A 16846-nucleotide genomic window follows, 5' to 3' on the forward strand; every position below is an offset into this window, starting at 1 on the left:
TGTTTTTGTTAACAATAGGCTTTTATTGAGTTGCATTGATTCTGTTAAAAAAAAGGGAATGCTGGAAATATTTATTATCAATACTAGATTTCTTGCTGGGTTAATTTTGTTTGTCAAAAATATCAGAAGTACTGAGTTATTTACAAAAAGAAATAATTTTTTGAATCATCCTAGGCTGACGTTAAAAGAAATTTTTTCTTCAAAATGTGTCTAATCTTACTAAGAAATTGATTCTGCTTGCCAGTGTCAATACATTTTTAAGATCCAGGTTAGCTGTATCTTCAAAATCAGTAATGGATGGGGTTTCAAAAGCAGTTATTAGTGTTATCACTCTAAAATATTTTCTAATCATTTAAAGGTATTTTTGTAGATATATTGTTCTGTTATGATTATCAAGGCATGAAAAGTCCCTCAGTTTTATAGATAGGAAGCCTGAAATGAATTAAGGCTAAATGGCTTACTCTTCTAAAGATTTTGGTTCAGTTAACACTAAACAGAGAATTGTGCTCATAGTCCTGGGAAGGTGAAAATATGCCACCCAAGACATTTGATTAAAGAACAATGATTTGAAAGTCAGGAGTCCTGGCTTTTAACCTTCTTCCTAGCTGCTTGACCACAGATAAACTGTTTTTGATGGGCCTTAGATGTTTCCTCTTTTAAAAAATTAGATCTATCAGGGATTCTTGACTGGGAATGGTATACTAAAAATTTTTTTTATAAGTGTATTTCAGTATAATTGATATCTTTTGTAACCCTATGTATTTTGTCTTATAAATGTTATTTTCTATGTGTCTTTGAGCAAGTCACTTAACCCCAGGTGCCAAGGCCATACCACTCATTTGCCTTGGAAGCTATACTTAAGTGCCTATTCTAAGACAGAAGGTAAGGATTTAAAAAACAAAAACAAAAAGCTATTATTTTGAGGAAGGGCCTATAAGCTTCACTAGACTATTGAAGAGTTCCATGGCAAAAAAAAAGATGAAAACTTCTGATTTAGTTGGAGTCTTAAGTGTCTTTCTTTCATATTTATTTATTTTTTTCACATCCTATCAGGATTTTGAAAGGACACATTTCTTCTCCAATTAGAATATAAGTACTCTAGTCACTTTTTAAAATAGTTTTACCTTCTTTCCTACAATTGTTAAGTATCAGTTCCAAGACAGAAGAACAGTAAGGGCTAGGCATTAGGGGTCAAGTGATCTACACAGGAAGTGTCTGAGATTGAATTTGAACACAGGACTTCCCATCTCCAGACCTTTCTCTCAAACCACTGAGCTCTCTATCCACTGTGTAGCCCTGATACAGTCAATTCTAAAAACTCTTATGTTTTAACTTTTTTTTTCTTAACTCCTCTATTTGCATTTCACAGCTGGTCTTTTCATCCAGAATTATTATTTTTTAAAAATGTATTTATTTATTTTTTAATATTTTTCCATGGTTACATGATTCATTTCTTCCTCCCTCCTACCCCCCACCCAATCCCCCTGGTGCTGACAAGCAATTCTACTTGGTTATACATGTATTATCACTTGATACCTATTTCCATTTTATTCATTTTTTTAATAGAGTAATCTTTTGAAAGCAAAACCCCAAATCCTATACCCATATAAACAAGTGATAAATCATATGTTTTCTTTCTGTGTTTCTGTTCTCACAATTCTTTCTCTTAATGTGGATAATGTTCTTTCTCATAAGTTCCTCTACATTGTCCTGAATCATTGTGTTGCTGCTAATAGCAAAGTTAATTACATTTGATTATTCCACATTGTTTCACTTTCTGTGTACAATGTTCTCCTGGTTCTGCGCCTTTCACTCTGCATCAGTTCATGGAGGTCTTTCCAGTTCATATAGAAATCAAGTAGTTCATCCTTCTTTACATCACCATTATATACCACAATTTGTTTAGCCATTCCTTAATCCAGGGACACCCCCTTATTTTCTAGTTTTTTGCTGCCATAAAGAGCACGGCTATAAATATTTCATCCAGACTTCTTGAAAATCCTGTACTTAAGGTCTATTTTTCCCGTGTAGTATTATACTACATTTTTCAGTTGACTTTCTGGATGTAAGCCTTTGTCTTTTGCCTACGAGGCTCTTGTATTATAATATTTCCTCCACTTTTAGGAGTAGCTTCCAGTTCTTAATGCAATCTTTCTTGACTATGTTTTCTTGGTAACAGAACTAGGCTTGTCTTTTATAGTATTTTTTATTTAATCTGGAAGCCCTTAGAGTTTTTAATATTTTATCTTTCTCCAATTATATGTAAAAGTAATCTTTAATCATTTATTTAAAAGAAATTTTTTCCCCTCCTCCTACTCTGATATAAATTTTTTATATGAGATCATATAAAACATTTTTCCTATTAGTTATTTTGTGGATGAGAGATTAAGTGAAAAATAAGAAAGAAAGTGAAACATAGTATGTTTTGATCTGTATTAAGTCTCTTTCTTTATAAATAAATAATAATTTATTTATTGAATTTATTCTCATTAGAATAAAGTCCAATTATTTTTTACCTAAAGCAAAGCCCAGTTTACCTGCAGAGTGATTATAAAGGAGACAACCTAGGTAGCTAGTAGTTCTTTCTCTGAGGGCAGATGTCATTTTTCATCTCGAGTCTCTGGGGTTGTCTTGGATCACTGCATTGCTGAGAATAATAGAATAACTAGGTCAGTCACAGTTGTTTATTAAAAAATACTGCTGTCAATGTATACAGTGTTCTTTTGGTTTTGTTCAATTTGTATCAGTTCATGTAAGTTTCTCCAGATTTTTCTGAAATCATTCTGCTTGTCATTTCTTATAGCATAGTTTAAAGAGCACTGTACTCAATACTCCCATAATGATGTTAAAAAAACTTATTAGAGCATATAACAGAGCATATAAAAAACTACCCTATCTGTTTCCATTGTGAAGATGGAATTAGCTCTTCCCTATTTATTCTTTAGATTTTAGCTACCAGGAATGTGTATACCCCACCCCACTTAGAATTAAGTGGCGAGGTGGGAGATCTATAACCCATGTGTGCTAGTGAGTGGCAAATCAAAAACAACTGACTGCGTCTGGAGCAAGGTTAAAGCTGTCATTTGTCCACATAGAACTGGAGGGTGGACATAGGAAATGACGCAAAGAGCTATCTTTTAAATATAATGGTAACTTCCTGTGAGGGGGATTTGGCCCTTTAAACTTTGCCTTGAAGGAGCTCAGATTTGAGACCTCAGACTGCTTCCCTTTGGATTGTCACATGAGTGAGTGAAAGGCTGAGTGACTCCCTTTCCTTTGATTTTCTGGAGGCACTAGCCTCCAAAGAGGCCTCTCTTCTTGGAGGAGGCCTTGTGGCTAGAAGCCTTGTTTAATTAACCTCTATATCCCCCCTTTGCTGAGGCCTCTGAAGCCCTGCCTGGTTTGGATCAGGGTGGAGTAACACTCTCTTTCTCTCAATTTCTCTACTTTCACTCTTCCTATTTGTAAATAAACTACCATAAAAGTCATCCTGACTTGGGTCTTTAATTTGGAATTGTGTAATCAATTCCTGGCAACCAAAACTCTTAAATATTCACATAATTTACCCCTTATACCTTGAAGCTCTCAGTTTTGATTATGAGACATTCCTAGGTATTTTAATTTGGGCATTTTTTCCCCCAGAAGATTATTGGTAGATTCTATTTTCACTTTGTTTTCTGTTTTTTTAATAAATTTAGGCAGATTTTATTCATTTTTTTAAACCCTTATCTTACATCTTAGAATCAATACTGTGTATTGGTTTTAAGGCAGAAGAACAGTAAGGGTTAGGCAATGTGGGTTACATGACTTCCTCTGAGGCCAAATTTGAACCTAGGACCTCCCATTTCCAGGACTGGCTCTCAATCCACTGACTCACTCAGCTGTTCCCATTCATCTTTTCCTGAAACATGATATTGAGTTCGTTATTTTGACTATCATTTTCAGATAGGTTGATAATTCTTTAATTATATGCCTTGACATGCCTTCCAGGTCATATTTTTTGTTTTGTTTTGTTTTTGTTTTTTTTTAAACCCTTAACTTCTCTGTATTGGCTTCTAGGTGGAAGAGTGGTAAGGGTGGGCAATGGGGGTCAAGTGATTTGCCCAGGGTCACACAGCTGGGAAGTGTCTGAGACCAGATTTGAACCTAGGACCTCCCGTCTCTAGGCCTGACTCTCAATCCACTGAGCTACCCAGCTGCCCCCATATTTTTTGATTTTATATTATCTTTTGATGTTCCAGTTTTATTTATTTATTTTGATCTCATGAAATCATTATTTTCTGTTTGGTCTGTTCTTATTTTTAGGGAATCAGTTTCTTGGTTATTTTACCACTTTCTCTTCTGAACTATTATTTTTCCTTACTATTCTTTCCTCTGTGACTTTCATCTCCTTTAAAATTACATTTTAAATCTCTTGCTTCATTTCATCCAGGCACACTTACTGTGAACATATCTTTTTTTTCTTTGACATTCTTATATTTATTATAGAATCACTCATGGTTTTCCTCTTGGATTTCTTTTAATTCATAGTATTTATTTCATTTTTTTGACATTTTCTTTTGTTCACCCATATCTTAAGCCTCATTATCTGATTTGGGACTTTGTGCTTATGTCAAACTTTGCTCCCTGCCCTCATCTTACATGGTGTGGAAAGACCTTGCTTAGTCCTAGATGGATGACAAAGACAAGGTCCTGCTCTTTGAGTGAGCATCTGAGCTCCCTCTCCTGGTGGCCTACCTTAGATTTTGTTCTTGATATCTTCTCCTTCTCTTTCTTGCACAATCCCATGGCCCAGAGTTGTCTCTGTCCTTTTATGTGACTCTGACAGAATCTAATTGAATGTTTATGATGCTCATAGTCAGCATTTTCCAAGAATCCAGATGTTATCCTGTCTCTTTTTCCTGCTTCATTCCTATTGTGACTTAGCCTTCTGGATGTTCTTCTATCTCTGACTCTTACTTGTGGCTCATGTAGCTGGTCTCCTATTGTAGCTAGGACATAGGTTGCCTGGATATTGCTAAGTGCTAGATCATCCCTGTTTCCTTCTGGACTGTGAACTATTCTTTCCTCCTTCCCTGACTTTTTTCCACTGAGAGCCTCCAGTTTTTCTGATAGTCTAGTCCAGTGATGGGCAAATTTTTTAAAGAGAGAGCCAAAGGGAAGGAAATGCTCATCTGTTAGTCTGTTTCTAAGGCAACTTTTTCGAAGTTTCATTGTATTGTATCCTGCTCATTGTATTCGTCAGATTAGGAATAATGTCACGTGGCAGGATAGAACAGTTCAGGTGGCTGCATCTGGCCCATCACTGGTCTAGTCTGTATGGAAGAACTTGTAGCTATTTTATCTTTGGTTTTCTTTTATTATTGTACCTGCCTGGTATATTTTTAGAGATTTGCCAGATTATGTGTTGGGAGTCTGCTTTCCTTTGGGTTCTAACATGTTTCCACTTTGCTAAAAGTTTTCTAAATATACATAATTTTAATAAGTCAGGACTTTTCAAACAGTAAAAAAGTTCCTGAAATCCTTGCCAAAAAAACACTAGACTAGATAACCCAAGTATTTTCAACTCTAAGATTCTCTGATTCTCTGGTAACTCATTGAACTTTATGCACAATAGGCTTCTTCATTTTAATACTTCTGATTGTGAATTTCAGTCTGGTTTAACTAGCACATTATTCACTTTGAGGGGTATTCTCAATCTTATAAGATCCAACTTTCTTTCTTAATCTTTACCATCCCCTAAGAAATTCAAAATACATAGAGGATTTTTTCCAGGGGAAGTTAAAAATCTTTCACTCCTTTTCTGACATCTCTAACTAATTTATAGGAGGCTGCTTTTATTGTAATCTTCTGTTTGAGAATTAGTGGAAAGAACTGGGGTTATAAGAAAGCAGGATGTTTTGTAAATTTCATAGTACTACAGAAATGTAAGCTATTATGTTTTTTTTCTCCTTCAGGTGTTTGCAGTGTCAAGGATAACCTACTGTTGCCAAGAAAACTGCATTGCTATTTTATGTGACTGGTAAGCTTCCAAATGATCCTTATTACATACTGTAAGTCTTAGTTCACTGGAGACTATAGTGTAATGTAATTTAAAGGCATGTAATAATTCTAGTGAATATTATCATTGAAAATTGGCCTTCATCTTTGTGGCAGAGATATCTTTGGAGACATTAAAAGAGCTATTCTATTTAAATCTCTGCTGAGTTCCCTACACATTTGCATTATTTAGCCAAAGTATACATACATTGTTGGATAAGCTTCACAGGTTCATCATTTTATCCCCTTTGAACAATAAGCATTCTAAATCCATTTTTTTTTTCACAAATTCAGTACCACATAGAGGGCAGCAACAATGAAGAACCCAAGTGAAAGATATCATCTAAGAAATGGATAGTTGAAATGTGATTATATGGCAAAAATGTCTGTATAATTGTTGGATGATACATATGTGCTACTTGTATTCTGGTAATGTGAAGAAAGAGCAAGGAAAATCATTGAAAACTGCTTCTTCCTCTTATGGGGGAAAACCAGGGGAAGTTAACTTAAATATTTATCTGGGTTCAGAAGGATGAGTAGGAAACAGGAATGGACAATAGTCTGAGACCAAACAAGCCAGGGAAACTGGGGTTAGCTGTTTGGGGAAATGATAGTTGACAGAAGTGACAGGCCTTAACTGTCACCCTGCTCCACCTAGACAGGGAGTCTGTGAAACCAGCAAGTAAATGACAAGAGGGCTTATAAACAAGTTTAATTTAAGGAAACTATAGTTTAAGGAGGGAGAAGGGGTTTCTATTCTATCAGTCTATGGGCAAGTCTCAGGGATAGGGAATGGACTTATCTACACTAAGCTAAAACTATAGCAGGGTAGGGCACAATGGAGATCAGGAAGGAAAGTGGGATGCTCACTGCAGAGTCCTGTCTCACTTCAGTGATGGTACAGCTTTCCCAGGTCTTCAGCCAGCATTCCTTCAATTGGGTAAGTCAGGGAGCTAAACCAACCTGAGCTGACCAGCAACCCAGGTTAGATTTTATAGTCTCTAACTAACCTCCCACGGGCAAAATCCTTCTTCCAGATATCAGGAAATCAGGATACAAACTCCCCTGAGGTCTCCCAGGATCAGTTACAACTTGTCCCCAACCACCATGGAGTCCATCTCAGAGAGAGAAGCACACTTCCTGCTTCCCCATTCCATTTAGAATCCTTCAGCCCTTCCTGCTAAGTCTCCTAAATAATAATTTATTAATCTACCTTACAACACTCCTCATTTTTTTGGTTACCACTTTAGGAGGACATAGAAAAGAAACATGAAGGATGGGTGGTCATAGATGAATAGCAATCTGCGTGTTTGGAGAGAATATCCATATAAATGAATCACAGATCTTTTTAAAAATTTGAATATTGGGGGCAGCTGGATGACTCAGTGGATTGAGAGCCAGGCCTAGAAATGGGAGATCCTAGGTTTAAATCTGGCCTCAGACACTTCCCAGCTGTGTGATCCTGGGCAAGTCACTTAACCCCCATTGTCTAGCCCTTACCACTCTTCTGCCTTGGAGCCAATACACAATATTGATTCCAAGACAGAAGGTAAGGGTTTAAAAAAATTTTTTTTGAATATTGCCAGAAAAGGGGAAAGCTTACTTAATTAGACCTTTTTCCACTGGTTGCTATGTAACTCTACAGCTGGAGTTTCATTTGGGAGATCTTAAGAGCAACTTCATTGTCAGGATGCCTCCTTCCAGTGAATTTGGGCTATTGCTTGAAGAAATATGTGTGCTCATACTGCCTGTTTTATTAATATAATTGTAATTCAGTACTTAGTAGTTATATGATCTTTTCACTGTGGGTATTGAAGTAAGGGGGGGTGTCAAACAAGTGTAGTAAAGGGGTTAAAATGTTTCCCTCACTACAATGGGGAAAGAGGTTAGTCAGTTAGATGTGTCACTTCACTATAGGGAACTGACAGAGTAACAGAATAACCACAAGTAAAAACACTTAGCTGGGGATAACATATAATAGAATAAAACAATAATAACCAGGGAAAGTAACACAGTGGGTACAATGTGTCAACCAAGAATCTGAGAAAGGACTTACACAGGCAAGATAGTACTATCTAAACTGTTTAATGACAAATAGGGAAGGGAAGTGAAGACAAGTAGGAGAAGCTTAGTTCTATAGGTTAACTGTTCTATAGTTCTATAGGTTCTATAGGTTAACTGTTAGGGAATGGAAGGGTGGAGATGGTTATTCTAATCACTAAAACTACTAGCAGGCAGCCTAGGGCAGGGCTAGGCTGGTCAGGGGTAAAGAATATCCCACAGAGCAGTCTTTTGGCTATTGTCTAGATGTCTCTGTTCCCAGGAAACTCCTTGAACAGCAAGATAATCCAATGGGAGTCAGGGAGATGGGATTTTCTGTAAATGTCCATCACCACAGATAAATCCTTTCTCAACCTGCACCTACACGGTCTTGATAGAAAATTTTGTACTTAATATCCAAGGTAGAGCTCCAAAGTCCAGAGATCCCAATACCACCTCACACTGGCTCACCAGACAGTTGCTAAAACCCAGAGCAAACTGCCAGTGCATAGTCTCTGTGTGTAAGTCCCCTGTGGCAAAATTCTAAATTCTCCTGCTAGCCTGCTAGGTCTGCTTTTTGCTATCTAAGATAAATCCTACATTTTCCTATAACAGTATTCCCTTCATTGACACAAATTTGTAACCAACTTTCTCATCCTGTGTAACTTGTTCATGTCCTCCCATAAATTTGTCATAAAGGATCCATCCATTGGGTTTGAGACCTATCTCTTCTAATGCTTTTAATTTTATCTATATACCAGTATTTGGGCTGCTACTACATATTCAATTAAACTCTGTACATTTCTTAGATACTATCTTTTCTACCATTTTTAGTGCAAAAGTTATTATTAATATTAAGTTTCACCCCTTGTCTATGCCCACTGTATATTTCTCTAATGCCCTTATATATTGCCTTTAACGTTTCATTATCTAGAGCAGTGATGGGCAAACTTTTTAAAGAGGGGGCCAAAAGAAAGGAAATGCTCATCTGTCAGTCTGTTTCTAAGGCAACTCTTTAGAAGTTTAATTGTATTGTATCCTACTTCATTGTGTTTGTCAGATTAGGGATGTCACGCTCAGGATAGAACATTTCAGGGGGCTGCAGTTTGCCCATCACTGATCTAGAGGATATGGGAGTGTTCCATGTTTCACAGTCATATATATGTATCACTGGGAGAATTTTGGTGTGGGAATGTACTTTGTTATAGGTTTTTTGGTTAATTGTTGTGAATTGTTAAAACAAAAGCACATTTAATTTTTTAAGGAAAAAGGTTTCATTTAAAAAAAAAAATTTTTTTTTATAACCCTTACCTTCCATCTTGTATTGGCTCCAAGGCAGAAGAGAGGTAAAGGCTAAGCAATGGTGGTTAAGTGACTTGCCCAGGGTCACACAGCTGGGAAGTGTCTGAGGTCAGATTTGAACCTAGGACCTCCCGTCTCTGGTCCTGGCTCACAATCCACTGAGCTACCCAGCTGCCCCCTGGTTTCATGTTTAATGATAGGCTTGATGAAATCACCTTCCAATTTCCAAAATGATTTTGGTTTCTTTTCACTCTTATTTTTGTTGTAAATGGATTTATATTTCACTTACTTAAAATGTGGCAATGGCCTCAGATTTACTTCTTCATGGGAATATTTCAGTAAGGATAGTTGGACAATTATAGTGTAGTAAGGGCTTCCTTGGCATGCCAAGTCTTGATTTCAGTATGAATTGGCAAATGTGCATATTATTTTTATTTCTTGCCAATTGACTCCTTTATTTGTTTCTCTTTCCATTAGAATTACTTTTGATTATATAGTTATCTTTGTCAAATAGACTGGAATTGTTTAGGAAACTCTAGAAACCACTACAAATAAAAGGAGAAGATGGAATTACCTATCTTTTTGAAAAACTACTTTTGCTTAAATAATAAGCATTTGGTAGTATACAGATGGAAGACTATCCAGTAATTTATTCTGTTAAAGGAAAGTATTCTTTTAACAATTAAATTAATAAAGCATTCTAATACTTATGTTTTGCTTTTGGCTTTATATTTCTATTTCTTAGTACTGACTTTAGTACTTAGCCTAGCACTTAGTCTTAGCTTTTAGCCTGGTATTAGTAGTCAGTTAATGAATATTAATTGATTGATGATAAGTATCTCATACCACAGTGGCACACAAAATATATGTGAGCATAGTATCTGTTGGGCAGCTGGGTGGCTCAGTGGATTGAGAGCCAGGCCTAGAGACGAAAGGTCCTAGGTTCAAATCTGGCCTCAGACACTTCCCAGCTGGGTGACCCTGAGCGACCCCTTGCCTACTGGTTGTGGCCCTATGCTCCTAGAATGGAGTCCCAGGATAAAAAAAAAAATAGTATCTGTTCCTTGTAAGAGATTCCTATAAACATTGGATCAGAATTGTTGGTGTGGTCCCATTCCTCATTAGTTTTCTCACTCTGAATGTTGGCTACTTTGCTCTTGATAAATGAATACAACAAGCTATTGATATTATATGATTTGATAGTAACCTTTGCTAATGGGAGAAGTACATTATGAGGGGCCACTATGACAAACTTGATACTATCTTACCTTTGAATTCACAGGGTGAGGCTTTTTTAATTTGGTTTATATAAAACTTTGCACATGATTGTGAGTTTGTAAAATTATATACAGGGGTCTTTGAGTATTAGAATAGTTTTATAGCAATACCATTACAGTTTTGGATTTCTATTTCTGATGCTTCAACCTTCATATTCTTAATTCTAAGGAAATTTGAATATAAAAACAGTTGCCCTTCCCCCCAACCTCCCAATCCTCGCCAACTAATGGGTCACAATGTAGATCTTGCACTTCACTAAAACACCTAGATTTTTTGCACATGAATTGTTAGACCCAGGCGAATCTAGTTATAATTAGTTTAAAATTAATTGTAATTAGTTTTTCTCTTTCCTTAAAAGTATTCCTGTAATCTATATCTTCCAACTTGATGACACTAAGAAGCAGCTGACTTACAAACAACAACTTACCTTTAATCACAGAGTGTGGGACATTGCTTTTGAGGAAACACAAGGACTTTGGGTTTTACAAGAGTGCAAAGAAATGCCAGTTTTGCTCTATCACCTTGAGAATGGACAGTGGCAGGTAAGAAGCATTGCTTCTTAAATAACAATAATTATTATTCACATTTATATAACCAAGGATGTACAGTACAAGTTCTGTGCAGCGTACTTTCAGTTTTTCTTAAAATTTTTGCTTGATCATATGTGGTTTCCCCCTCCCTTCCCCTTCCCCCTTCAGGAAGAAACAGTATAGTACAGTTGAGTGTCAGATTAGGACAATTATGTCTGGGTCCATTTCTGTAGCTAATCTTGTCTCTACCAGCTTGTTAGTTGTTTAACAGTGGTATATCACTTATTTTAGTCTTATTTTTTCCCATCTATTAAATAGGATTGATACCTTCATTATTTACCTCATGGTGTATGAGGATCAATGGATAATGTATGTAAATTGCTTTGAACAACTGTAAAGTTACAAATCCAAAATGATTTTAGTCCTTTTGCTTTCCCAGAGACATTTGTTTTCTTTTTTGTACTCCATGTCCATTGCATTTTACTTGTGATAAATGTTGCCATTTTTTGTCTTCCTCAGTCTGTTTCCAAAAATGAAGTGTTAAAGAAAATCTCCAATAACCTACATGAGAACTGGACCATGGTGGAAGGTGGTGAGATATTTATTTGTTAATGTAATGTCTGAAATGATTCCCAAGATCCTTTATTTGATAAGGCATTCTTACTCCACAGGATTCTAATGTCCATTTTAACATTTCCTCTTTACCTCAAACTAGGAATGAAAAGGAAATGTTTTCACCATTACATGTCATTGCTATTTTTGAGGAAAAGGGATCTATACCTATTATTTCATTTGGTTTTAATAATTCTCTGACCAGGTAAAATCAGCAGTCATTTTGCAACATAGCCATAGAGATTAAGTGATTTGCTCAGAGTTAGTTGGCCTGTATTTCTGAATCCTAGATTTGCCACTTAACTCTGTGAAACTTAATCAGTATAACATTTCTTGGCCTCAGTCTTTTCATACATAAAATGAGGTTGGGCTAATTTATCTCTAAGGTCCTATTCAACTGTGAGATTCTATTAAGCACATATAGGCAAATTATCTCAAGGCTCATTCCAAGTTGGTGTGAACTCATGGTAGACATATTTTGTTGTTTGTATTTGGTCAAGAAAGATTAGAAGAGTCTTTAATCTGTTTGAGTAAAATGAGTATTCTCAATGTGTCAAAGGTTCAGGAGTTCAAGGAAATCTATATTCATTTGATTTAACTGCAGGGTTTATTGAGTTATATACATATCAACCAAGTGGATCTCCAGATTTAAGAAGGGCACAAAAAGATGTGTATTCACTTCTCCATCAACCACTGGGTCTCTGTCTTTATTTGGCTCAGCAGGTTTAAACAGCACACTTAATGGAAGTATTTAGGAAGAATCTCTAGATTGAGCCCAAACACTGATTGTTACCCAGATTTTAGAGGCTGTGCAGTTTTATATTGAGGTAGGTCAAGGGAATCAAAAACTTTTACAAAAACACAAACTCAATCCAAGTCATTCCCCAATTGATAAAGGATATGAATAAACAGTTTTCAAATAAAGAAATCAAAGTTATCAATAATTATATAAAAATGTTCTAAGTTACTCTTGATGAGAGAAATGCAAATTAAAACAACTCTGAGGTACCAGTACTACCTCACATCACACCCATCAGATTGGCTAGTATGACAGTAAAGAAAAATGATAAATGTTGGAGGGAATGTGGCAAAATTGGGACACTAATGCATTGCTGGTGGAGTTATGAACTGATCCAACCATTCTGGAGGGCAATTTTATAGCCCTTTGGGCTATGAAAGAATGTATACCTTTTGATCCAGTAACACTACTACTGGGTCTGTATCCCAAAGAGATAAAAAAAATGGGAAAGGACTTGTTTGTAAAAAAAAAAAATTATAGTTGCTCTTTTTATGATGAAGGATAGCAGGAAACTGGGGAAAATTTTATAACAAGTTTTTCTGATAAAGGTTTTATTTCTCAAATAGGAAATTAAGCCAAATTTATAAAATTAAAAACCATACTTCATTTGCTAAATATTCAAAGGATATGAACAGGCATTTTTCAGAAGAAGAAATCAAAGCTATCTGTAGTCACATAAAAATGCTCTAAACCATTACAGATTAGAGAAATGCAAATTAAAACAACTCCAAGATATCACCTCACACCAAACAGATTGGCTAAAATAACTGATAAGGAAAATTACAAATGTTGGAGGGCATGTCGAAAAATAGGGACACTAAATGCACTCTTGGTAGAGCTGTGAAATGGTCCTAACCATTTTGGGGAACAATTTGGAGCTGTTCCCAGAGGGCTATGAAACTGTGTCTACCCTTTGACCCATCAATTCTGTGGCTACTAGGTCTCTATTCCAGAAATCAAAGAAAAGGGAAAAAGATCTATAAGTACAAAAATATTTATAGCAGCTTTTTTTCTGGTGGAAAAGAATTAGAAATTAAGAGATTGCCCATCATTTGGGACATGGCTGAATAGGTTGTGGTATATGATTGTGAGGAGAAAACTGTTGCATTATAAGAATCTGTAAGAAGGATGGTTTGAAAAAGCTTGCAGAGATTTACATGAACTGATGCAAAGTGAAGTAAGCAGATCCAGGAGATAGTAACAATATTGTAATGATGACCAGCTGTGGAAAACTTAGCTGATAAATGCAGTGATCTAAGACAATTCCAAAGGACTCAGGATGAAATTCTGTCCACCTTCAGAGACAACTGATGAACTTTGAGGGCAAATCGAAATACAATTTTTTCATTTTTTTTACTGATTTTTTTGTGAAAAATGTCTGATGTGCAAATACATTTGGCATAATTTTACACATATGTCTTATGTGAAGAGCTATAAAACCCCAAAAAAGAGGAATTAAATAACATGAGGGATGTTAAATTTCCTTTTCTCTTTTTTTCTAAATATTTGTTATATAAAATGGCTCACAGGGAGGCCAGAGAGGGAGGGATCCTGGGAGAAATTTTTGTGATAAAAGATATTAAAAACTTATTTTATAAAACAAGTGAAAATCAATGCTATATAAAAGAAAGATATACTCTTTGCTGGCTTAATTGAAGTTCTGAGTTATCTCCAAATTTGGTATAACTCACAAAATGATCATACCCTTTGATTCAGTAATTTTATGGTTTGGAATATGCCTTGAAGATGTTACATTCCACCATCCCATCCCCCCAAAAGGGGGGGTACATCAGACCTGAGTTCCAAAGATTTTTATAGCAGCATTTTATGTATTAGCTAAAAACCAGCAGACACCTAAATGTCTAACAGTAGGCACACTAGTATAATAATTTATTTTAGTGTGATTAAGGCCAAAATGTGGAAGGAATACAAAGAAAGTTGGAAAGATATTTATTTGTGAAATAATACGTACTGTAAAGTGAAAAGAGCAGAGCTAGAAGAATGGTGTATATGTTATGATCATATGAGGGAAATTGAATGGAAATAAATAAATAAAGTTTCCTGATGGATAGGAATTTAGGAGTTTAAAAGGGAGTGAAACAGTGTGATTACAAAGACATCAAAATTAAATGTAAATAGTTACTATGAACCTTTTTCATTGTATTTATGCTTCTTTTGCATGTTATGTTAAGTTTTGAATAAAACATTTCCAGTATTTTATTTTTTAAAAATTGGCTTAAATACTTAATGAGTCATTTGAATCACAAAATCTTAAATTTTTAGAGCTGAATGATCTAATTTTAATAATAAGAAATCTGAAGCCTAGAGTTTTAGTTGATTTACCCAGTGTCACCTATCTTCCATCTGTGTAATTCAGGTTTCTTGGTTGTGCATTTCTATACATCATGTTTTAGCTCTTTCCCAATTTCTTTTCTTTTAAAAAAATTGTTTTTAAACCCTTACCTTCTGTCTTAGAATCAATACTGGCTATTGGTTCTAAGGCAGAAGAGCAGTAAGGGCTAGGCAATGGAGGTTAAGTGACTTGCCCAGGGTCACACAGCTAGGAAGTGTCTGAGGCCAGATTTGAATCCAGGACTATCAATCCATTAAGCCATCTAGCTGCCCCCTCTTTCCTGATTTCTAAGGCCATTCCTTCATTGATTTGATGTAAGGGCAATCCATTTTTCCTAAATAATATTGTGTATGTTCCCACTGATTTTATAATGGGGCCTTGAGAGAGTTCAGTTATATTTCGGTAGCACAACAACAAACGGCGGTTAAAGAAATTCCCTAACTATGATTCTTTCCCTCTCCCCCCCATCAAAGGGTCCCCTGGCATGGATGACAGCTTTAGCAGTCTCTACAAGACCACATTTGATAACATGAGTAATTACTTGAAGAAAAAAGAAGAAAGAGTACAGCAGCAATTGGAGAAAAAGAAGAGAAGGAAGAATCCTTAACTGTCTTCAGTGGCAAACAAACAAAAAAAATGAGAGACAAAGTATTTGCCTACTCGTTTGAAGGGCATTTAAATCATAGATTTAAAACTTGAGGTACCTTAGAGATCATCATCTATTCCATCCTTCTTATTTTATAGATCAGAAAACCAGGTCAGAGAAGTTTTGACTCAAGTTCACCCATGTAGAAGTGACAGTTGAGATTTGAATACTAGTTCTTTGTCTCCAAATAAAGTACTTGGCAAGAATTTAGGGGGCAAAAATCACATTGTATTTTGACTTACTCCTTTTTCTTCCATAAAAAAAAAGGTGGGGTTTCAAATAGATCCATAATTTCTCTTCCTCATGACATATTTCTGAATTCTCCTCTTTCTCCCATTTGTTTGCCCCTGCCACTGCTCCTGCTTTCCTCCCTTCTGGTATATTCTTCAACACAAACATTTCCACTTTGGGTAGCCAGAGGGCTGCATAAGCTCGTTTCTCATCATTCTTAATCTGTATTCTGCTGATAGTTAAATATAAACATTCACAGACTGAATTTTCTAGTGACCCAAATCAGGCCCACAAAATATTATTTTCTTTCCCAATTAACATACCTGACCAATGTAGACAGCAGTATTTAATAAAAAGTTCCCTATCATAGGCTACAAATCAGGATGATTTATTCTAAGATTGCAATTTTATTCCCAAGGAACTGTACTGAAGGATTGTAGCCTGATCTTTCCTATTCTCTTCCCTACTCTCTGTCATGGATTGTTTCCATCCAATTTTCTTTTCCTAAGATTTTGATCTCTGATCTCTAATTGTCAATAGAAAGATCAGGATGTCTATTCTGAAAATCCTTGACAGACAGTTGCACTGACAAAATCACTGCCCCAAAACACCACAACCATCTGGATTCCCCCACACATCCTGGGAATAAAGGGTTCCCTGTCTATAGCAACAGCCTAGACACCTGACAAGCTGACCAGCAGCTAAATCTTTGGCCTGCTATTTTATAAATAGAGAAAGCTGAATGAAATTGCTCCTAAACTGCTCAGAATCTCACACTTGGGAGAATTCACTTAGTTGGGGGTCTTTCAATCCCACCTTCCCCCAGTTGCTCAATCTAAGGTACCCTAAAGCTATTAAGAAACCCTCATATTCTGTTTCTTTCTCTTCTGAGACACACACACTCACACACTCACTCACACACACACTCGGTCTCTCTCTCCCCTGCCCTCTACCTCCCTTCTCTCTGTCTCTCATCCTTTTTGCCATTAGAATCTGAATTTCTGAATTGCTGGCCT

At 36.0% G+C, this 16846-nt stretch overlaps 1 protein-coding gene across 3 annotated transcripts in view; it reads left to right on the forward strand.

Moving 5' to 3' along the window:
* WDR4 (WD repeat domain 4) overlaps positions 1 to 15804 on the forward strand; it is a 51597-nt gene extending 35793 nt beyond the window's left edge. Inside the window, exons 8-12 of one of the 3 annotated variants that reach the window (XM_044670258.1) lie at positions 2523 to 2531; positions 5958 to 6022; positions 11018 to 11201; positions 11709 to 11778; positions 15427 to 15804. In XM_044670258.1, the coding sequence (XP_044526193.1) occupies positions 2523 to 2531; positions 5958 to 6022; positions 11018 to 11201; positions 11709 to 11778; positions 15427 to 15560 (462 nt within the window). In that variant the 3' untranslated portion in view covers positions 15561 to 15804. Of the gene's footprint in view, positions 1 to 2522; positions 2532 to 5957; positions 6023 to 11017; positions 11202 to 11708; positions 11782 to 15426 lie in introns of all 3 variants that reach the window. The other 2 variants (XM_044670256.1, XM_044670257.1) reach the window with 2 other exon arrangements.
* Positions 15805 to 16846: the final 1042 nt, after the last annotated feature.

This window comes from Gracilinanus agilis, chromosome 3 (genome assembly GCF_016433145.1).
Source record: "Gracilinanus agilis isolate LMUSP501 chromosome 3, AgileGrace, whole genome shotgun sequence".
NCBI classification, from domain to species: Eukaryota; Metazoa; Chordata; class Mammalia; order Didelphimorphia; family Didelphidae; genus Gracilinanus; species Gracilinanus agilis.